The sequence below is a fragment of the Mirounga angustirostris genome, unplaced genomic scaffold (assembly GCF_029215605.1).
Source record: "Mirounga angustirostris isolate CCGP_5_RB_7025 unplaced genomic scaffold, mMirAng1.0.hap1 SCAF_12, whole genome shotgun sequence".
Taxonomy (NCBI): Eukaryota; Metazoa; Chordata; class Mammalia; order Carnivora; family Phocidae; genus Mirounga; species Mirounga angustirostris.
The window spans coordinates 84,892,349-84,916,920 of NW_026991720.1; the positions used below are offsets into that span (position 1 = coordinate 84,892,349).

The 24,572-nt window shown below is 40.4% G+C and overlaps 1 protein-coding gene across 1 annotated transcript in view; it reads right to left on the reverse strand.

Annotated features, from left to right (window-relative positions):
- Positions 1-24,572, reverse strand: part of CCDC146 (coiled-coil domain containing 146) — a 96,016-nt gene that overhangs the window by 27,878 nt on the left and 43,566 nt on the right. Inside the window, exons 2-5 of the mRNA XM_054505380.2 lie at positions 11,249-11,331; positions 8,340-8,549; positions 3,030-3,087; positions 1,042-1,218 (exon numbers count right to left, since the gene is read on the reverse strand). Coding sequence (XP_054361355.2) covers positions 1,042-1,218; positions 3,030-3,087; positions 8,340-8,549; positions 11,249-11,331 — 528 coding nt within the window. The remainder of the gene's footprint in view (positions 1-1,041; positions 1,219-3,029; positions 3,088-8,339; positions 8,550-11,248; positions 11,332-24,572) is intronic.

Here is a 24,572-nt window from a genome sequence, read left to right on the forward strand (position 1 = left end):
GCCAAGATCAGAAGCTAACTTTGTCTAGTACCACTTTCCACTATGCTCTGTGGGCTCACAGAAGGTTTAGTTTTAGCCTCAAGCAGCTTATGAACATGGCAGGGGTTCTGGAACAGCCGTTTCTGCCTGGGATCACACTGGACTTTGGTGCCTGGGGTAACACACATACATGAAGGTTGTACACATCATGGCAGTGTAGTGCATTTCTCCCTGGGATCTTGCTCAGTCCTGGGGCAGATCCAAGTTTTGTAAGGCTAAGACTCTTAGGATTTGTTGGGGGGGCCTCTTTAAGAAAAAGAATAAAAAATTACAAATGCTAAATAGGCACAGGGCCTTGGAAGAGGTTCATGGAAGTGAGGGGCCTGAAGCTTTAGCTTTGTTGGGCTCCTCGTAAATCTGTCTCTGCTCAGGTCCTCCATTCCAGGTAGCAGCTGGGTCTGTCTTGTTTGACTGCTCTAAGACCCTTAAGGAAAAAGAGGTTAAAGTGAATCATAATTGTCCTTTAAGCCAATGAGTCTCAGATGTTGTTGTTTTTAAAATAACTCTAGGTTATTTAAATCATTTTTGAAATATATATATATATTTCAAAGTAAAATGAATTTTAATTATCTCCTAAAACATAAATGCATAAGCAAAGTCTTCATCACTTTCATGGGGAGAAGGAAGTAGAGTGGAATCAAACAGACAAGGATAAAGTTATACAAATATAATTAAGAGGTTAGGACATCTGGTTGCTCTTCAAAGAAGTGATTGTGTTTGTGACATTCAGTGCTAATGCTGAAAATGCTTGGTGAGGTCTAGAGAGGTCTTTTCCCTGGGTCAAGGGTTCCACATTAGGGAGGGACTACCAAACACTCTCAAGTCTTCTGTGAATTCCCAGAGCCCGGTGTAGTTTGAGTGGATCAGTCACAACACTGAACACTTCAGTTTGTTTGATGCTACGCCTCCTCGTCAAACCTGCATGGTTAGTCTTGATAATGAGGCATCTTTATGTCCACGTGGGCACAATGCTTAAGCATTTATGAATTGTAAGTAGCACACCTTTAGGTTGACCTGATATTCCAACAGTTCTTCTAGTTCCTTCTGCTCCTTTAGTAATTGCTTTTGCTTAGATGTCAAATCTTCCCGTAAATTTTTGATTTCCAGTTTCTTCTGCATTATTTCCTTACGTAATTCCTCAGTGCTTTCTCTTAATAGTCTCGTCTTCTTCTCCATTTCCTTTAAAAGTCATGAAAATTATCAGGTTATATAGAGCCTGAGCAAATATCTGTCTGCCCAAAAATCACATTAAAAATAATTTTACTCACCGTTTTTATTATATTTGTTTTGAGCTTCACGAATGATTTCTTACAAAGTTAAATACAATAATTTCTGACATCTTCGATAAAGGCATCACCGTAGTATGACATGTATTAAACATTTTGCATAAAATTCATACTTGTATTTTTTTTTTACTAGTCTTCCTTTCTATCCTGTATTTTAAATGTGTCCTTTTTGAGTTAATTTTTATTTCATACCCAAAAAACGTGAGTGAAAATTTCCAGCCTATTTTCTAGTAGCTTTGTGATTTGACATCAGATGCAAATAATCTTTGACTATTGGGCTTATGGTTAACCTGAGTCGCACGTGAGAATTAAAGACTAGGGAGTTCATATTTGGAAAACCCAACCCTTTGTGCTCCTTAATCCCCCACTTTCTTATTGGTATTACTTCTCTAACTCATTCATATTCTCCCCAAAGACCCTCCACCCCAGACTCATAACACATCTTTGTTCCCTTGACTGATTATTTGGGGACTGTGTGGCTCATAGGAGAGAAGGCTTACACTCAGAAAATCTCCACATTATCAATGACTGAGTGAATGGATCCATTTAGCTTGCTCTGGGCTTTCTGCATCTCTCCCTCCCCCACTGCTGCTGGGAAAGGGTTAAATTGGTGAACCTATGATCTGGAACTAAAATTCAAAATGCTTTTTCCCATAAAATCTGTGTGGTAAATGAGAGTTAGGTGTACTTATAGTGTATATCTTATATATATTATATAGATATATAGATATATTATATTACATATACAAACACACACATGTAACAAGTAGTATTTTACTCTATGCTAAACAGGTTTTTGTGCCTTGGAGTTAAAACACCAACAACACACTTTTGAAATATAACTGTTCAGAAGAGGACAACAGTGCAAAGTGTAATGACATTTCTATTTACTTTGTGTGATAGATCACGAAAAATGGACTCAAATTCCTCCTGTTACTGTGGGTATTTGTCATTCTTCTCATTACAAGGTAGAGCCTGCTTCTCTACCCCTTGAGTTTAGACTTAGCCGTGTGACTTGCTTGGACCAATGAAATATTCCAAAAGCAGAGGCTTGAAAAGTCTTGTGTGTTGGGGTTTGCCATTACTTGAGGCTGTCTGTCTCTTTCCTGAGGCTGGAAACCCACCATTATATGACTAACTGGTGACATATAATCTTAGACCAACTAGCCTGCCAACTGGCCGACACACGAATGAAGCCATCCTAGACCATCCAGCCCCAAATGAACCGGCTCAGACCAGAAGAACTCAAAACTGTGAGAGAAAAAAAAAAAAAAAAAAAGACATGTTGGCTGCTTTAAGCCACTCAATTCTGGGGCACTTTGTGATGCAGGAATAGTTAGTGATACATCTCCTTCCTGAAAATTTCTCATAGTAAGCTTGAGATGTTCAGGAAGCTCTGAGGGTAACAACTATGCAAAAATAATGTTTTTACATGCCAACCACAGATCCTTTTTTTTTCCCCCTAAAAACAAAGCAGATAGTGTCCAACTAAACACAACCTAAACTAGATGCCAGATAGCTAAGCCTGTAATAGGCATCACTGTGTGTATTCCAGAAGTTATTCCTTTCAGCATTATCCAACCTAAGACTCTTGGATCTTTCAGATGTCTCAGGGTATGGTTGTTGTGATAAACATTAATATTTATCAAAAGGGATGTTTGAATCCAGTTGTATTTAACAAACTGTAGACCATCTAAGACTTACTCCTGGCTTAGGTATCTTCTCAAATTCCTTTATTATGAGAGTTTTTTCTTCTGTTAAGCTGTAAAAAAACAAAAACCAACAAATTTGACAATGTACAAAAGAGTAAGCCATTTCTGCAGTAATAACTTTCTGCTTTCTCTTAGAATGTGCCTCCCATGTTTGTTTGCCAGGTAACCTGGTGGCCATTCTTTGTGATGGCTTCCATGACTCACAGTTAGGTGCTTCCTCCCCAGTCCTCCCAGAACACTGTGTACACTCACGCATTAGAACAGTTATCTCATCACATTATAGCTACTTGGTAGCACGACCTCCTCCCTAGATTCTGACCCCTTCCAGGCAGGCTCTGGCAGAATTCCTCCAGGGATTCTTTTTTTTTTAGATAAAGACCTTGTTTATTTATTTTTTAAAATGTTTTATTTATTTATTCATGAGAGTCAGAGAGAGAGCGAGAGAGAGAGGCAGAGGGAGAAGCAGGCTCCCCACACAGCAGGGAGCCTGATGTGGGACTTGATCCCAGGACCCTGGGATCATGACCTGAGCCGAAGGCAGACGTTCAACCATCTGAGCTACCCAGGCGCCCCTGGGCCTTTTCTTTTTTTATACTATTTGCAATGAACCAGTGCCTGCCTGGATTACTGCAGTGCCTTCCATTGGCTCCATCAAATAAGGAGATCTCGCTAGCCAGTAGGTCTGGGAACTTGGAGCTAAAGGTGCATGCACACCAGGTTTCCTTTTTATGAATTTTTATTTGCAATAATGTAAACTAAGGTTAGTGTAAGAAGTATGTGCCACATGGAATTTAATATAAGTCATCTGTCTGGGCCACAAGCTGAAGTTGAACTTTCAGAGTTTTGAATACGTATGCCTTTGCATTTAGAGCTTGCCTACAAAATGACAATAGTCTACTTCCAACCTATTGATCCTACACCTCACCCAGGCTGCCACGAGGGGGTGGTAGTGTGCTGCCATATTTTGGTTGTAAAGGCCGCCTTAATGTCCGAGTTGGAAAAATGGTGACATGAAGCTTTCCCACAAGGTAAGACTCACAGCCTTTACTTTAAATAAGTATAAGATGATCTTTTCTTTAAGCAAACATAAGATGGCTAATTCTTTAGGACATTTTAAACTAGTTACATTTCTATCATGCGTTTTTTATTAAGAAAAACCGATTTTTTTCCTTTAAAGGACGCATATTTTCCTATTTATAGAGAAATATATCATTCATAATCCCATCCCCATCACACACAGTTGATCATTGTTACTTTTCTTGTATCTTTTAATAATAGTATACAAAATGTGTACATATGATTGAATCCATTTTTACCCAACATGTAATTAAAAATATCTTCCCAATTAAAAATATCTTCAGACTTTGTAATTAACAATTTAATAGTTTCAAAGTTCCCTAGTGTGTGGATGTCGCATAATAAAATAATCCTAAATATCATCTATCTTTCACTGTCCCTATATCAGGTAATTTACATGCATCATTTCTAAACTTCAGAACTTATCAAGTAGGTATCATTTTCTTCATTGTGCAAATGAAGAAACAGGAGCTGAGCACGTTTTCCAAAGTCACACAGTCAAGGCTGAACTGACATTCAAACCTAGAAACCTAGCTCTGACTCAATACCAAGCTGCCAGCCTCTGGAATACATTATTATTTTAAATATTCCATTATTTTTTTAGAATTTAGATCTCTCAAATAAATAAAAATCTTTAAAAAAAATTTAGATTGCTTTCAGTTTTTCACTTTTAAAAAGTAATAATGTAGTAAATATCCGTATGCATTCTTTTTTTTTTTTTTCTCCTTTTAGAGTCTCCTTTTTGCATGGCATTACTGAAATAAAGGAAAACCACTTTTGTGCCTCTTGATATATATTAACTCCTAACCTTTTAAATTGACATTAAAGTTTAAATTTGCCTGACACTTCCTGCTTTCCTGGCTAAGGGGTGCTTCAGGGTCAAAATTCCTCCAGGGACTCATTTCTTTTCTGCAGCAAGAGAGTCCTAACTGAAACCATGTCATCAAAGGGTTTTGGTTTTAAGGACTCGTGAGTGAAGAGACAATACAGAAGTCCTGTATGTTGTCATGTGCAAGAGGCATCTTCCACCACCCATAGTAGAAACAGCCTGAGTGGGTGGAAATCGCAAGAGGTAGGTTTTTGAACCAGTACGAGCAATAAACATCTAAGAGTCACGCGGTCCAAAGCCCGAATGCGCTGCTGTGGGAGGCTGTGCGCTCCCGTCAGGAGGTGCTGAAGCATAGACGGTTGGTCACTGAGGGAAGATTGAGGTGATTCTAATGTGTAGTCAGGGCTGAGAACCACTTTTGGGGCCGACAGTTGTTAAAGTTTGACATGTCTCAGAATCACAGAGGGAGCTTGTAAAACATTCACACATTGCCTGGGCTGGGAGGCTTGGACAGAAATTGGGAATCATTAGTTTTAGGGTTGGATCTGCCTTTTAAACAAGTTTCTCAGGTGCTTCTTTTTCAGTTATGAAGACTACACCCTGCAAAACCTGTTCTAAGCTCATTCTGTTCTCGGTTTCCATGGGGAGAGCAGGAAAGGTTTTTAAAAAAGTGTTTAGAAAGTAAAATCTGTTCCAGCTGTGAGTATTTCCTTACTAATCCTGATGACCTGGATGCCCCTCAGTCATAGCTAACATTCTGGAATTCCAGATGCATTGCTAAAATACGCCCTCTGTTCCTTTCTTGCCAGATCTGTTTGTTTCTTGGTTCCAACTTTGCTATTACTACCGGACAAAGAATGGAGAACAGCTACTGAGCCCTGGATGACAGCACAGGGATGGTGGGAATCAGCTAGGAAGAATAAAGAGTCACTACGGGCAGGATCCCAGGATAGTCCTGCACACGTGCAGCACGAGTGTCCCCAGTCTCCACGTCCCCACTCATGACAGACAGTGACAAATGACCAGGGCTGAGACCTGTCAGAATGCATCACATTTAGCATGAGAGACACAATTTATTTGCTGTCCACATCTGAGGAATTATTAGAAAGCAGAGAAGCCCCGAAAGGTAACCAAGGAAGGCAGGGAAAAGGCTGAAAAGAGTATTGGAAAATCTTTTCAGAGAATGTTTTTAGAAAGATAATGACTTCTACTTTGTTTCAAAAACAAGTTCTCAATAGTATTTATTTCATTATTTATTTGTAATATTTATTTAACTTACTTAAGAAGGTTATATATTCTTTCCTAAACTGCATATTCAAGAGATCAATATTAATCTCAAAACCAAAACTATGGTGACAGATTTAATTATTAACCGACCACGTAATTATACTCACCATTTGCATTTATTAAAGAGTTTATATTGTGTGACAACATGAGAAAATCAACCAAATTACAGAGTAAAATTTTTTTCTCTAGAGCATTTGAACAATATATTATTCTTCGTAGTTGCCAATGATTCAGAAGTTCCTAAAGATATTGAGGTGGAAGGGTGCTAGTTATTAGGGCTTCTATTATTTAGATCCTGAATAAAATGAGTTTGTTGTGCTGACCTGAAAAATATCATCTGTATATTCGGATGAATGGTTTTCTCTCACTGGCTTAGTTTCTTTATTTTTAGGTGGGGATGGAAATATCTGCTTTTTTCCTGGGGAGGGAGTATTGAGTGAATTTGTTTCTGTATCATGTAATATAAAATATATTAAAACCAATGAAATATAGCCTATAATTCTTTCCTGGTATTCCTTTTGGAACCATTATTTTTATGAAACTAAGTTTGTTAATTCTTGAGCTAGTAATATTTAAAACTGTGAGGGAGTCTGCTCAAGCTAGAATAGTATGTGTTACAAATCCAAAAACAATACACACTAAACATTTCTGCAAATGTGCATCCTGAATGTTTTTGTTCACTGTAGGTCACTATGCACGGTCCCCTCCCTATCCCAAGTAACTCAGTGAACAATTTGCCTGTCTATACCTAAAAGCAAGGGTTGTGGTTGTTGCTGGGTTTTTTTTCCTTGGCAGGAACACTTGGAAATTTTAAACAATTTAAATATCAACTGACTTATGTTCCTCTTACCCTTTCATGGAAATGTCAAGCATTCATATTTTCAATAATAATGAACAACCACCAATTGTTTTAATTTCATTATTTTCTCAACTGAAAGAGTGCTTACAGAGCACAGAAATAGCTAGGCTTTCTTTTTATAGATCTCACTGTGAGCCTGAAACAAGTTTAGACTGAAAGACAAAAAAGGACTCAGATTTTTTTTTTGCCCTGAATATAATTCTCCTGAGTAAGCTAGCCTTCTTCATCCCCCAGTTGAAAAGACAGGCCCCAACAAGAGGATTCAAAACGGAGGGCTCACAGAGTCCTCAGAAAGTCACTCAAATCATTTGCTTATCTCTCAGCAGGAATGAATTATATTCGCTCTGTCGAAAGGCTACCCACTCTTAAAAAAAACACCCAGAGAAAGTTCTCCCACCTTAAAAGGTAACAAATTCCAGGAGTGATGATTATTTGGCTTTCTCTTCAGTATCCAGGCAGAGTACCCAGCACACCCAGCACACCAGAGCACAAAATTTGGATGGTAATCATTTTGAAATTCAATCTAAAGAGTGTGGTTTGCTGAACAAACTGACTTGTTCTTCCACTGACTTGCTCCTCTACAGGAGGAACGTTAGAGATTTTGGAAAGAACCTTTGCCTTCTAGCAGTACATTTCTACTTCAGTTCACTGAATGACATCCTCCAGATCTGGATGAGTAATTGTGTCTTCCAAAAGGATATTACTTCCTTTCTTGATCCTAGGAATAGTTTAGGAGAATAAGGTTGACTATGTGGCTCGTGTTGCTGTATTAGAAAATAGAGGGAGCCAGATGTGACCCTCAGCTCACAGAGGTTGGTCTGCAAAGCGCCTGTGGGGCTCCTGCCATGCAGCCACGTGGTCTGGCACTGCTGAAGGGACATGGGGCCACCATCAGGGCCAGAGAGGGTGAGAGCATGTGCCAGGCCCTTGTTCTCTGCGGTGTGTTCTTTGGCTACAGCTTCCGATGCTTATGGCTTTCCTGACACAGGGAAAACAACAGCAGGGATCTCCTCCTGAGGGCGTCTCCCTGTCACCTGAGGTTTTTTCTAGAAGTTGGGTAACCTTCTTGTTCGGGAATGGCCCGTTCTAGGAAACCAAGGAAAGAGCTAGGCTTGTAGTCACCTTAACGTTGCCCTCTCACACTCATTGTGCCTAAAATTCCTTCCGAATGGAGTCTAATTTTTCTGATTATGTGGAAAGCGCTTTGCACAACTTTCTCTTCAGTGTGTTTGAGAGACGTGTGCACTTACCTATTTAATCTGTACTGATTGTGGAACTCTCTTTCCTTCACTGCATTATATTCGTTTTGGTACTTGAGAAGTTGTTCTCGCATTTTAGAGACCTCGGTGGTGAATGCCTCAGGAAAATTATCAGCTTGCTGCAGGCGAAACTGCTGCTGTTGTATTTGCTCGGTGAAACGTTTGGCATCCTCTAGCAGTTGGACCTCGGACTCTTGTGTGCTGGTTCCATGAAACAGATTCAAATAATGAGAAGGGTGTACTTCTAACACCCGAAGTAGCTCACATGGGGGGTCTAGCAAGGAGAGGAGGGAACGTGTCCACACTGCTCCCGGTTCCTTCCATTACTGGGTTCAGTTCAATACACTGATATTTTTGTGCCAAGTGTTGTACCAGGTACTAGAGGTGAATGGAGCTCACAATCTCGCAAGGGGAATGGATAGAATAGGTAGCTGGAATACCAGGTGACAATTACTACCACTAGTGTCTAACTCAAGATGGTGGGAGAAACAGGAGCATTGAGTTGGATGGGAATGTGGTATTTGTATTTGACTTTGAAGAATAATCATGACTTCCCGGACTGAGGGGGTAGGGGGTTGATAATAAGGAGAAGAGTGGGTCCTCCCTTCAACTGCCCCAGCAGTGCTGGCTTTCTCTAATTCCTGAATTCTCCTGAGCTGACTGTAGGAAAATCTTTTCCTCCTTAGTGAACTAAGAAACAACAGAGTTTTCTAATGACACTTTTACTAGGCAACTAGGAAGAAAAATTCTCCTATAGAATTATGGACCTAAACTACCTTATAGATTTCTGATCCTATCTTCAATGTCTGGCTAGAACTGGACTTGAATGTCACAGTTGAGAGGGATTCCCTATCTAGGTCTTGTCCCTTGCATTTTAATACACTTTGCAAATCTAAAGTTGCCTGATCTTAATATGAGTTTTCAGCTGCGGAATTGTGAAGCGTTGACCTGGGCCAGTGCCTGATCTCCCCCAGAAAGAGAGTGGACAAGGTGGCTAGGGTTCTCACCAGAACACAAATGCTAATTTACCCACATGGATTTGAAATACAGAGTCAGCAGAAGAGAATTTAACAGCGTCTATAATGTGGTTCCAACGCAAAGCTCATTCGGTTTCAGTTCAGCATTTCCAGGCTGTATCTGCCATGCTAAAACCTCAGCAGCAAGAGTGGAGAGCGTGTCTTCATGCCATTCTCACCCACCAGGCAGGGGGAGTGGGAGAGGGTGGTGGGTGTTCCGAATGACAAGAGAGGGAACTAAAGGGTCAAGAGGAGGTAAAATGTGGATAGCAGAAGGGAAGTGAGGGTTTTGCAACACAACCTGGAAGTAGGAAGAAAGAACACCATAGCCTTGGTCCTACATTGTTGTCCATCACTGGGGCCCAGGGAACTGAACTGTGGGCCAGGGAAGGAGGAAGCCAAATCAGCACCCCACAAAGCTTTGCGGAGCTCTAGATCAGAGCTATCTGGAGGGTGAGAAATGTTGCAGTATTCCTTGTATCTGCAAAGGGACTTGGAGGGATGCCCTGAGAACTGCATGGATTTCCATCCCCCTCCCATTTAAGCAGTGTGAAGTATGTTGAAAAAGCTTACCCCAGACTTCCCATCTAAATCCTCCAAGTTCCTGAGTCTTGAGCACTCTGTGTACACCCTGGCAGTCAGGGCCAGTTGTGGGAAATGGAGTCTCCTTGAGGGATGGGGATGAGGCGTTGGCTCGAGGCTGGCATTGAGGAAGAAGAGGAGGAACCAGAGCTGGACGGTTGTTAGGAACTTGGATGGAGCTGAGTGAGCAGGCAGTGCAGTGAAAGTGAAGGGTGCATAGGGAGGCAGCTCTGCTCTCCTGGTGCTTCACTCTTCCCTCATGCTCCCATCCTCAAAGTAGCCAAGTTGACTCTGGGCAGGAAAAGAAGTAGGGCTAATGTTTGAAGATTGGGGGAGAGGATGGATGGGAATGGTGGGATGGAGTTTCTATCCACTGCTGTCTCTCCTTGGCTTTTAGTGAAGACGTCATGCAAGGTTATGATGCAGGAGGTTATGGGGAAATGAAGAAGGAAGATGGGGAATAGTAAGGAGTAGCCGCAGAACTGGATTTCCCTTCTTCACTCTCTTTCTCCCTTGATTCCCAGTGGTTCATAGCAGGTGCTTAGAAAACTTTGTGGAATTATCCTGTGGAAGCCTATTCTCACCTGCTGCTGATTGGGACTAGGCTAAGGAGAGTAGCCTAGGGTAGGTGGAAGAGGTGAGAAGACCAATGTCTCAACAGATGTAGGCTGGGGTTGTGCTCAAACCTATACTTCTGAGTGGTGAAGAGAGATGGGGAGCAGAGAATCCTACAAGAGTGTCCTGTAGCAGAAAATGTCAGTATCCTACCAAATCCCACCCCCCCAGCCCACTCTGGGGTCACCTGTAGCTCTGGTGGACAGTTCCCTTACACACTGACAGCACCTGTGTGCCTCTGCCTGAGAGCTTTCTCTGGCCCTAGGAACTTGCTTGGCTTCTCAGGGGGCATGCTCGAAGTGCCAGGAGCTCTGCTCCCCAGGAGCAATTGTTAGTCAACAAGGGATGGAAAACAGTGGACAAATATCCCAGTTTCCTCACCCTTTGGTGGGAGAGTTGTGAGGTGTGTGCCACACCCTCAGAGGGTCCTCAGTGAGACTGAGCACCAGTTGGCCACAGCGTAAACCTACCGAGAAGCACACCCCCGGCTAGATTGCTCCCTTCCCCATCTCACTTCCCCATCCTCCCGTGATAATTTCTGGTATCACTTCTCAAACTACTTGAACTCAACCCTTTGCCTCAAGGCCTGAGAGAATAAAAATCAAGATAGAGCCCATCACACACACACACACACACAGAGAAATATAAATATGATAAAAGATGTCTCCACATGAGCAAATAGCCTACCTTACCACGGTATCATGCAGCAAGGTGTACTTGGCTTTTAACTCTGCCATTCTGGTTCCAGGAAGTTTTCCCATACTGTGTAACTAGCAAAGAGAATACAAGATCACCGTTAGCCATCGCCCTTATGCCTAAAGCAGAGATATCTTGTAAAATCTTCCCATTTAACATTAGAGAGGAAACATACCAGGCAATGTGGGGTATTACAAAGATGCTGGGTGTTTGGAGAAAATGATTCTACTCTGTCTGTTGTAATCTCTGTGTTCCTGGCAAGACTCTTACCTCTCTAGACTATCATTTCTTCATCTGTAAATTGAGGGAAGGAATTGAGTTAAATTCTTCCAATTCTGAAAAACATATTTCTAGGTTTAGCAAATAACCTAAATGGTATAGATGACCAGGATGGCTATTTGTAAGTTGAGAGAACTAATAATTATCAAGCATCTATTACGAGCAAGCACTGTACATCAATTATTTCATTGTCAGAAATGTTTTGTGAAGTAGGGATTATCTCCATTTTAAACTAAAGTTGAGAAAGTGATTTGTTTCCAAGTTACAGAGCTAGTTAAAGGCAGTGTCAGAATGTAAACCCAAGTGGTCCAGCTCCAAAAACCCATGATCACTCTCCTGTCCCACAATCTCTCTGCCTCTACAGCCAAAAAGCATGCAAGTTTATTGGGTGCAGAAAGTGATATTATTTGTTCCTTTTTCATTTCTGGCAAGAGAACTTTTGATTTACTCTCTTAGTTGATAAATAGTAATAGACATCAGAGCACAACATGAAACACTAAAGTTTTACTATAATGCAATGAGCATTGGTATTAGGTTTGACTTTAACTGAACTGCTGCTGACATAGTATCAAAAAATGGAACTAAAGAAAAGATTTGTGGGTTTTAATTTTTTTAAAGATTTTATTTATTTATTTACAGACTGAGACACAGCGAAAGAGGGAACACAAGCAGGGGGAGTGGGAGAGGGAGAAGCAGGCTTCCCTCGGGAGCAGGGAGCCCGATGCGGGGCTCAATCCCAGGACCCTGGGACCATGACCTGAGCCGAAGGCAGACGCTTAATGACTGAGCCACCCAGGTGCCCCAAGAAAAGAGTTGTGTTTATCAGTGCCGTGTTATTCTTACCTCCAAAATATTTCTAGAGTCTATCCGTTTTCCTCTCCTTTCCCTAATCCCACTAGTCCAAGCCCCATCCCATTTCGGCTGGACTACTGCAAAACCTCCCACTCTCCCCCTCCCCGTCCCTGTGTCCACTCAGGCCCCCATCTACTTTCCAGGGAGATTTTTTAAAAAATCAAACAAGGTTTTGCTATGCTGGGTGTTCAAAACTCAAGTGGAAGAGAATTCAAGACCCTGGGGATGACCCCTGAGGTCCTGTATGACCCTGCTCCCTCCCAGTATCCTTTCAAAACCCGCTCCTCAGGCTCCTAATGCTCCAGACTTTTATTTCCATAAATGCATGAATCTCCTTCCTTCCCTAGGGCCTCTGTGTTGGCCATTTCTCATTCTTCCTGGGCCCCAATTCTTTCTTCATACCTCAGTTTCAATACCAATCCATTATCAGGCCTTCTCTGACTTCTAAATTAAGACAGATACCCATACACACCCCCGACCCCAAAAGAATGCTGTACTTCATAACATATACTACAATCTGCAGGAATAAATCGACTTACGTGACTGCCCAGCTCCTTGTATAAGCACCATGAGGAAGGGGCCTGGGTCGCCTTGTTCTTCAGGGTGTCTTTAACCAGTAGAAGCCCATGCACAGTGCGGCTACTTGGCAAACACACGCCGCACAAGCAAATGAATGAACGTAACTGATAAAATGGGAAGGTCAGAGTCTCCACGGTGGGCTTTCTTGGTCTCTCTACCCAAATCAGGGCAGAAAAAACATTGTAAAATGCACCGTGAAACTTTCTCTCTTTTGTGAAAGTGTTTGGGATCCTTTGCGAGGGACTTACAACCTGGTGCCAGACTGGGTCCCATTCCTCACAACCCTCATTTTCTATATATGGCTGACATACAGTAAACAAGATTTTTTTTTTTAGTTATTTGCATTCCAGTTAGTTAACATACAGTGTAATATTAATTTCAGGTATACAATTTAAGGATTCAACACATAAAACACCCAGTGCTCATCACACCAAGTGCCCCCTGCCCTCCTTAATCCCCATCACCGATTTCACCCGTATCTCCCCCTACCTTAACCATCAATTTGTTCTATACTGAAGAGTCTATTCCTTGGCTTTCCTCTCTCTTTCCGCTTCCCCCTCCATGATCGTTTGTTTTGTTTATTAAATTCCACATACAAGTGAAATCATATGGTATCTGTCTTCCTCTGACTGACTTCAGGATGCATGTATCCTCTTGAATTAGTAATTTTGTATTCTTTGGGTAAATACTAGTGCAATTGCTGGATCTTAGGGTAATTCTATTTTTAACTTTTTGAGGAACCTCCATACTGGGTAATTTTTAAGCCCTTTGAGAAGGTTCTACTTCTGGCTATATCAAATATCTTAAAATGTATTCATATGCCACCTAAATATAATTTACATGTAATTTTTTAAGTGCTGAGTTGCTATTGGTAGGTTGACCTCGTTACATTTTATAGATATTTCATTAAACATATTTCTTTTGTTTCTTCAGTTTTCTTTCTGCATTTTTGAGTTAATATGTAATTTACTTCAGATCTCAAACATTTTCAGTGGTTCCTAAAAATGGTGTAGGACATAAGCACTGTGCTTTTAAGGCCTAATATATTACCAAAAAAAAAAAAACAAAAAAAGGAGAAGCAGCAGCTTTGCATTTGGGCCCTCTTAAAGGAGAAAAATTACTGGGAAAAAGTTATGAAGGGTGAGAACGTGTGTTTGTATGTGTGTAAGGTAATTTTGGACTCTTATGTTTACAAATGCATACAGTATTTATAATTTTGTTTTCAAGCTGAAAAGACATTACCTCTCACCTACTGCCCTGCGTGATAGAAGCGGAAGCAACGGTGTCATAGGTCCTCCGCTATAGTAGCTCACAGTTTGAGAAGATAGACACAAAAGAAATTACAGAATGCTTACACTACACTCAGTAGTTTTATTGTGAGTAAATGACCATATTCGGTAGTATGCAGTTATTTTCTCTATAGTGTAAGTTAAAGCAAATGAATAAGATTATAAATTACAGACCACTTCCAGAGGGTGGAACTTCCAGAATGGTCATGTGAGGAGCTTGATGAATCCTCTCCCTCAAAGAAACATTGACTCAACTCATCAAAATTATCTAACACAACCATTTAAAGTCCCTAGAAATTGCCCTAAGGGCATGCAAAATATTGAGATATATTTATTTAACAAAATCTGAAACAACAGTAGCCGACTGTGGCATTTGAACCATGAACCGCACCCGTTACCCCTAGCCCCATGTTGTGGAAGAACTATTCTGGGCAGGCTTAGCAGCCAGTGAAGAGCTCATCTGCCCCACCTTCCTATTGCTAAAGACCTCTTCAGGTGGGTGGGACAAGGTTAAGAATAAAAACAGGGAAAGAATATCTACACAGAGACATCAGAGGCTGCACATTATGGGGGAGATACACTTCACAGAATTAGTCCAGCCAAGTCACTAAACAAATACACAAATGAACAACAATAACACAAACCCAACAGCAACAAGAAGAAGCCTGGGGAGAATCAGAAACCAGAGTTGTTACAATATATTATCTAAAATATCCACTTATCAACAAAAAATTATGAGTCCTTCAAAGAAATAGGGGGAAAAAAGGGCAAAATCTCTTTTGAGGGGCGGTGCAGATGTTGGACTTAACAAAGAATTCAAAGCAGCTATTATAAATATGTCCAAATAATGAAAGCAAACCATATTTAAAGAATTAAAGGAGAATATGATAGCAATTCATCAAATAGTGAATATCAATAAGGTATTGATCTAGAAGGATAAGAACTAAGTTGTTAAAATGATGTTCTTTGGGTGGTAAGAATGTTTGGTTTTTGTATTTTTATGTTTGCTTATCTGTATTTTCTAATTTTCTCCAACACATGTATTGCTTTTAATAATAAAAGGCTATTAAAATATGCTTGAAAACTATTGCTGTACACAGTAAGGATTCAGAGCAGAATTTCAAACTAGAGAGTGTCGTGTTCAGATCCTACTGGCAGATACAGCAGATTCTAGCTCAGACTTAGGGAAAACTCAGCTGTATTAAGTTGAGTCTTTTCTAAAATACCAGTTAATTGAAGCCCAATGGCAGGTAGGCCAGGGGTGCACGTTGGCAGGTTTTATGACTACAGAAAAAGCAGGAAGGCAAGAGAGGCTTCCTTTCCTATTTGCTGTTTCCATCACCCCAGTAGCCAGACTGCCTTTGATGCCTACAAACCTGTGAAGAAAGCTGACAGAGCAAAATATCTGGTATGTGTTCGTTCTTCGTAGTTTCTACATAAATTGAAAAAATTTAAGTCATTGATGTTTAGAAAGAAGATTGATAAGCTTTTATTTGGTCTACTCTCCTAAGAATAAATATCTCTTAAAAAGAAAAAGATCAGGGGTGCCTGGGTGGCTCAGTCAGTTAAGCGTCTGCCTTCGGCTCAGGTCATGATCCCGGGGTCCTGGGATGGAGCCCCATGCCAGGCTCTCTGCTCATCGGGGAGCCTGCTTCTCCCTCTCTCTCTGCCTGCCCCTCCCCCTGCTCATGCTCTCTCTCTGTCAAATAAATAAATAAAATCATTTAAAAAAGAAAAGAAAAAGATCAAACTGTGAAGAATGGATTCTAGCCTCCTTAAAAATAAAATTCATAATCTGGATGTAATATTGATCTAACAGTGACTTTTCTGTGAAATTGTAAACTGTCTCCGTAAGCAGGTCTTTCTCTGGTTGGGAACTTCAGAGTCCATTCTAGTGGATGAAATGCTTCACTCATGAACATAAACATGGAAAAAATAGTTGCATTTTCACACTGAGCACAGAAACCAAGTTTGTCATGTTTTAAAAATGCAGGATCTAAGGCACAGAGCATAAGACCCAACTCAAATTGTCAAAGGGTAGACGTAACGAAAGGTTAGATATAATGTCATGAAGTTCATAAATATGATTTCACAATAGATAATTGTGTTACTGAATTGCCTTGTTGGTAATTGAGACTGGAAGGAAACATTTACTCTAGAGCTGAAAGTTTAACAAGAGTTCATGATTCATGAACAGCATGTAGTGATACGGAAAAAATTTCAAACATGGAAATTCTAGGACATTCCAAGGAAAGTAAGAACTTTCACCAAGTGAACTTATGTGGAAGGGGGTCAGCATGAAGAAACAATTAGGTGTTTGTGTGGGTGTGTGCAGGGCCACCACAGTGACCATGGTTATTAACCTACTCTATTGTTACTGCCTCTTTGACATTACCTACTGGTTTGGCCTTATCCCGATAAATGGTGGGCTTTGGGGAGTGGCATAAACTTGAAAGCATAAGTCCTTACCATCCTTGTCTCCCACTCACGCTCTCCCTTTCTCTGCTAGAAATAAACAACCTGGCCATTTGAAGCAGTTTCCAAAGGCAATTGAGCTCTCAACAGTGCTTCATCACTCCTATTGTTTGACTTTTCCCCTTGATTGTTATATTAAGATTTAGCTTTCCCATATACCTAGCTCATTCACCAAACAAAATTAAGCCACCTGAACTCATCATCTACAGCCACACCTACCCCTAACTTCTTTCCCCAAATCGCAACCTCCTTTCCTCTTGATTAGGGCAAACCTATCCAACTGTGTTTTCAAATATATACTCTCCTACCTTGTTCTAGGCATTAAAGCATCAGCTATACCTTCCTTTCCTTTATAATCTCTCTTTCTCCCTCTTAACTGGCTCAGCCTGGTATTGTAGTCAAGTACATCACAAGTGGACTTCGATTTGAATTCCAGCTCTACTTTTTTGTCTTTTTCAAATTCCAGTGTAATTAGTGTACGGTGTTACATTAGTTTCAGGTGTACAATATAGTGACTCCACAATCCTATATGTTACTCAGTGCTCATCATGATAAGTGTTCTCTTTTTAAAAATTTACTTATTTATGAATTTATGTATTTATTTATTATGTTATGTTAGTCACCATACAGTACTCTTAATCCCCTTCACCTATTTCCCCTATCTCCCCACCCACCTCCCCTCTGGTAACCACCAGTTTTCTATATTTGAGTCTGTTTTTTTGTTTGTCTCTTTTTTCTTTGTTTTGTTCCACTCTACTACTTCTTAACTTTGTAACTTGGAGTCATATTTAATCAATCTGTGCCTCAGTTTCTTCAGCTGTAAAAGACAAAAGTAGTCCCAATCTCGTATGTCTATAGTGAAAACAAAATGAATAATTATACGTAAGGTATTTGGTATAGTGTCTGGTACACAAATAAGAGCCTGATCAATGGCAGTTATTTTATTATTATCATCATTGACATTATCCTCAATCTATAAATTTGCTCAAGTCTTTCTCATTTAAAAGAACAAACAAACAAAATCCGCTTTGGGTGCTATGCTCCTATCTCTCCTTCATTCGCACTTGAGCTTTTCTCAAAGGAGTCATCTCGGCTCTGTATCTCCACTCCCCTACCTTCCGGTCACTCACCAATTCATAGTCACCAGCCTGCCAGCATTTCACCAAACTGATAAACTGACTGAAGACTTTCTCATTTCTCTGGTTGATTTTGAGGTTTTTCTCTTAACCACTGTTTTCCAGTAATTTGTTTATGATATATCTTGATGTGGTTTTCTTCAGTCTTGAGATTTGTTCACAATGTTGGATCTGTGAGTTCATAGTTTTCATCAAATTTAGAAAAATTTCAGATGTTGGTTTTTCAAATATTTTTTCTGTCCCCCTCTCCTCTCCTTCTGCAAATAATTATTTATATGTTTGGCCACTTGATGTCCACAGATCACTGATGTTCTTTTCATTTTTATTTTACACTCCTTTTTGTTTCATTTTGAATAGTATCTATCGTTACATCTTAAAACCCACTAATCTCTTTTTCTTTAGTGTTTAATCTGCTGTTAATCCCATCCAGTGAATTTTTATCTCAGATACTGTATTTTTCATCTTTAGAAGTTTGATTTGAGCTTTTTTGTAGCTTTCTTTTATTATGTTTATGCTTCCTTCCACCTTTTTTCCCCAACATTCAAAATTTTACAGTTTAATCTGTTCTGATGTCCTTGTCAATTAATTCTATTTCCATTCTACTCCATTGTTTGATTCTTCTCATTATAGGTCATATTTTCCTGCTTCTTTGCACGCCAGACATTGTGAATTTTACACTGTTGGGAGATGGAATTTTTTTTAATATTCTTTTAAATATTTGGGGGCATTGTGGGTCATAGTTAAGTTACTTGAAAACAGTTTGATCCTTTCAAGGCTTGCTTATGATCTTTGTTAAGGAAGTCCAGAATGATCTTTTGTCCGGGGCTAATTTGGCCCCACTATATTCAGTGCCCATACATTAGGAGGTCTTTCTATTCTGACTGGTGGCAACGTGAACTCTTGGGTCTGTGTGAGTTTCAGGTTTCGATCCATCGCCTCCTCTCTGGGAGTCCTTTCTCCAGCCTCAGCAATATCCTCACAAGCATGCACTGATCAGCATTCCTCAGCAGATCTCTGGAGTTTCTGCTCTGTGACACTCTTCCTCTCCTCACCTATGTATTTTAGCCAACTTGGCCTCCCTGAATCCCCAAATACGTCACCACAAATCAGCAAGACCACCTGGTTCTGTTTGGGTTCCCCTTCCAATGCTATTACTTGGAAACTCTGTAAGACGGCACAATTATAAGTCTCAATTTATTATGTATCCCCAGAGATTACGGTCTTGTGCAATCTGTTGTCCAAAGTCTGAAAACCCCACTGTTTGATTTGATTTTACTTGTTTAAGGTAGGAGGGTAAATCTGGGTCCTGTTACTCCATCTTAGTTGTAAGTGGAGCCCCAGTGACCTCTTATTATATTCAAATGACATTTCTCTGTCCTTAGATTACTTGATAATTTTATGACATTTATTACTATTGACTTATTATAGTTCATCATTCCTGGAACTCTCTCCTCTCCCAGGTCCTGTAATACATAATCTCACAATTCTCTCTCTTACTTTTCTATTTTCTTCTCTGGTCTTCCCTTTAAAAGTTGGTGCCATTCAGGATTTGGTCCATATCTTTCCCCCTTTTTTAAAACTATTTACTTTCCCCAGGGCCTCTTATTCACTCCCAGAGGCTGAGATATCACCTACATCCTGAGGATCCCCCAAACGGAGGGGTCTGCAAGCTGTTATTAGACAAGCTAGAACTTTATTTGGGCAAGGGCCTTGTAAGACTATGAGAGTTATGGTTAGAGAGTAATAAACATCTTCCTTGTCCAATACCTGGAATATACGAAATTGTTTACTTAATACAGTATCAGTGTTCAGGTATTGTGATCATTTTTTTTAGACAGGAATTTATGTTCCTGCAGCATTTTATCCTTTTACAGAATAAACAAAATCCATAATTCTTTAAAGTGCATGTGGTGATAGATAACTAACCACTTGCCCCGACTTCACTATGTCTCCCTTGACTATGTCTCCCTTGACTATGTCCCTCTGTGCCGCCCACAAAACACAATTTTCACCTTGCTTTAAACCCTTCAAAGGATCCCAGCACTTTCAGGATTAACTCTGGGTCCCTTAACATGGTAAACAAAGGCTTTCATTGTCTGGCAGCTACCACCCTGTCCAAACTGGTCTCCTCCCTTTCTAAACCTCCCATGACCATTTCAGTTCTGTGTCATGTCCTGTGGCGGACAGAATGATGCCCTTCCCCTTGACCCCAAAGATGTCCACATCTTAATCCCTGTGACATACCTAGAGATATGTTACTTTACATGACAGAAAGGACTGTGCAGATGTGACTAAAAGAGTGTGGACCCTGACAAGCAGAGATCACTGTGGATTACCTGGCTGGCCCAATCTAATCATAGGAGTCCCTAAAAGCAGAGGACCTTTCCTGGCTGAGTTAGAGAGATGAAATGGAAGAAGGAGGAAAGATTGCAAGTGTGAGAAGGACTTGGCCTACTAGAGGAAGGGGGCCATGGGACAAGGAATGTGTGTAGCCTCTAGAAGCCAGAAAAGGAAAAGAACCAGATACACTCTGGTAGAGCCTCCAGAAAAGAATGCGGTCCTGTCTACACCTTGATTTTAGCCCAGTGAGAACCCTGTTGGACTTCCAACCTACAGAATTATAAGATCATAATTTTTTGCTGTTTAAGCCACCGAGTTTGTGGTAATTGGTTAGAAGAGTGTTAGAAAATGAGTACAGTTCCCAACCCTACCACGCCTTGCATGTTCTATTCCCTGATCTTCAATTTCTTCTCTCTCTTGTCCACTTGGAGAACTCTTATTCTGCCTTTAAGACATCTCAGTGGTTACCACCTGAGACACCTCCAGGCAGAATCACTTCTTTTTCTGTATTTTTAGATGCATCTATTATTGTACACATTGTATACTACTATCAAAATATGTTAAACATGTTTCCCCCACTAGGCTATGTGTTCTTGGATGACAGAAACCCTACCTGACTCATCTTTGAGCTACAGCACATGGCTTGGTATCTTGTAAGGGCTCGATAATTTTCACTAACCTGTTCCTGATCTAGGCTTATCTTAAAACAAATGATGCAGTTGGAAGAACTCTTGTTTATTCACTTACTTGTCAGAGAAGGTGGGTATAAAAGAGGAATAGGGCAAGGTAACTTGGCCTGAACATAGACTTGAAAGAGCAGAGAATGTGCTGTACAAAACCAGCTGCATCACCCACAGCTTCTCTTCTCCCTTCTGTGTGGTTGGCAAGGTGCACAGGATGAGCAAAGAGGTCTGGGACTGTTCCCCCACAGCTGTCTTGTCCCTCCTCTGGTGGCCTACCCCAGGAATGCGAGGGGGAGGCTCTAAGTGGCAAACAGGACCTCCCACGAGTTAAGGAATCAAATGCAGTGGACATTGTGGACGAATAATGCAATTGCTTAGCTATATGTAAGACTTCAAAGTTAAGTTATACTAATTTTAAGATAACATGTGCAGCCAAATAAATAAAAAGCATGCCTAAGCATGTACATGCTAGAGGGTGGCATTCCTGTAAAACACTCACATTTTTCCCACTGAAGTTGCCATTGCTTGGAACTTTATCAATCATTTATCCCTAGTTTAAAAATTTCCCCCTTTTCTAACAAAGATCATGAGGAGAAATGGTAGTAGGCTGGAGTGGCCATAAGCCTGGGAGGCAGGAAATGAGTCAGATTGAAACCCAGATGCCTCTTCAAGAGCTTCAAAGGGTGAACCAATGACAAAGAGCGAAGAACTTAACTGGGCCTAAGGGTCAGAAATAATCAGAGTCAGGAAACAGAGCCAGGTTAAACCAGTGAATGACTAATGCCACAAAATAGGAACCAGAAGAGTAGGGGTTGGGGGCAAGGGTGACATGGGTCCCAGAAAGGATTGTGTTGCCAGTGGACTCTGACCAATCAGCTTTCAGTCTTTCACATGCAGAGTCCCACCTTTAGTGCACCTTTAAAGATCTTGAGCGGGTTTAGGCAGTGAGAACCCTGAAAAACTGGGGTCCTTAAGGACCTTAAGGCCAGGACATTTCTCATGTAAGGATTGTAAATGTATGAAGGTTATGTCCACAGCTGGCCAGTTGTTCATCTCACTTTGTAGCTCACAGACCAAAGCCCCTGCTCTGACCCTCTCCTAAGGGGGCTGGATCCCTGGACCTGGCTGTTCTCTCTGCTACTGAGTAGGTGTGGGCTCCCACCATCAGGCCTCCTCTGCTGTGCCCACAGCACCACCCCTCCCAGCTGGCTGCCAGCGCAGGTCCCCCAGCTCTGGGCCAGGAGGTGATAGGTAGGGGATATAACCTCTTCCCACAACAAAGAAACTTGGGACTTCTGGTGTCCACCTTCCTGTTTTGAAGATGCTCTGCCCACAGAGCTCTTGCCAGTATTCACAGTAGGGCCCTCCACTTCCCCTTCTAGCAGAGGCAGATTGTGAGGGACAATAAGGTCTTTCACTGCTGATTGCAGAAGTGTTCTTTAAAAAAGAACAAAAACCCAAAGTTGCAGCTTGAATTTCCCCATTGATACCATAAAATGGAAACTTGGGAGCAGAATATGAGGATGTTTGAATTCCACTCTTGTTTTTTTCTTTCTTTCTTTCTTTCTTTTTTTTTCAACAAGAACATTTTTTACTTGATGCATACTTCAGGATACATGGTTCTAAAAGATATATATATATATAATATTTCATCCAAGAAAAACAGAATTACACATTTTCCTCAAGTACACATAGAAGAATCTCCTGGTTAAATCACATAAAAAGAGACATAACAAATATTACAAATTTAAGAAGACTGAAATCACACCAAGCATATTTTCCAACCACATTGGTACAAAACTAAAGATTAGCAATAAAACAGAGCTGGAGGGGCACCTGGGTGGCTCAGATGGTTAAGTGTCTGCCTTTGGCTCAGGTCATGATCCCAGGGTCCTGAGATCGAGCCCCACATTGGGTTCCCTGCTCAGCGGGAAGCCTGCTTCTCCCTCTCCCACTCCCCCTGCTTGTGTTCCCTCTCTCGCTGTCTCTCTCTCACTGTCTCTCTCTGTCAAAATAAATAAATAAAATATAAAAAAAAAAAACAGCTGGAAAAGCTACAATGTACATATTAAATACTTAATATGTAAATATTAAACAACACACTACTGCACAAGCAATGGGCCAAATAAGAAATCAAACAGCAAATCAAAATATGTCTCAAAACAAAAAAGAAAGAAAACACAGTATTCCAAAACTATGGAATGCAGCAAAAGCAGATGTTAGAGTGAAATTTATGCTATAAATGTTTGTATTAAGAAAAAGAGTTCAAATAAACAACTTAACATTATACCATAAGGAACTAGAAAAAGAAGAAACTTAGCTGAAATTTAGTAGAGGAAGGAAATAACAAAGAAAAATCAGAAATAAATAGAGACCAGAATAAACAGTAACCAAACATTGAAAGTGATGACCAGTTTTTCCAAAATAATATAATTGGCAATATTTTAACTACATTAACTAGGAAAAAAAGAGAGAAGACTCAAAAACCAAAAGGAGAGATGGAAAAGATAACAGATACCACAGAAATACATAGTGTGATAACAGATTGCTATAAACAATCCTGTACTAACAAATCAGATAACTTAGGGAAAAAAACCCAGATAATTTCTAAAAACACACAAGTTACTAAGATTGAATCATGAATCTTTAATCCAAGAAATAGGACATCTTCTTAGACCAATAACAAGAATGAAAGTTGAATTAGGAATCAAAAATCTCTCAGCACAGAAAAGCCCAAGACCACAAGGTCTCATTGTTGAATTCTACCAAACAATTAAAAAAAATAATTAATGACAATCTGAATCAAAATCTTACAAGCAGGGGAATAGAGGGAACACATTCAAAATCATTCTGTGAGGCCAGTATTACCCTGATATCAAAGCAGGATAAAGACAATACAAGAACAAAAAAGTCTAGTTTGTCTGAAATAAGTATTGCTACTCCGGCTTTCTTTTGACATCCATTTGCGTTATAAATGTCTCTCCACCCCCTACCTTCAATCTGCAGGTGTCTTTTGGTCTAAAATGAGTCTCTTGTAGGTGAGTTCCTAAATCCTGGTAGCATATTTGGACGAGCCATTTCATTTTTGTTAAATTTATTCCAAGTATTTTATCCTTTTTGATTCTATTGTAAATGGAATTGTTTTCACAATTGCATTTTTAGATTGTTTATTGCTAGAGTGCAGAGGCCATTCAATGTTTTTTAACCATGAAAATAGAGGCCAGTCCTCATCACCCTGCCTTTTTGTGTGTTCTACAAATGTTTAAGTTAGGGGCAGAATATCTTTGACCCTCTTGTTCACTTGATGTATCCTGAGCATCTAGAATAAGCTGACACTAAACTACACACAAATATTTAATGAATGAGGCCACTATATATATCTCACACATTCCTCAAAGTACGTATCTTGTCAATATTGAAGTCTTGCTCACATATCTGTCTAGCAGATGAAAAGCTCTCTGGAGGCAGGGATCATTCTAGTGCCCCAAGAACCTTGCTCAGCACATGTCTGAAGAACCTAAAAATCTCTAGCAGAGTAGGGGTGTGACATGAAGGATTGAACATCTCACAAAAGGAAATTTCAACATACAGCTTTATCTCTCCACATACACGTGTGAATTGGGCCAAATGATCATCAAGGACATCACAAAAGAAAGAGGTCTAGGAGGAACACCAGCAGCCT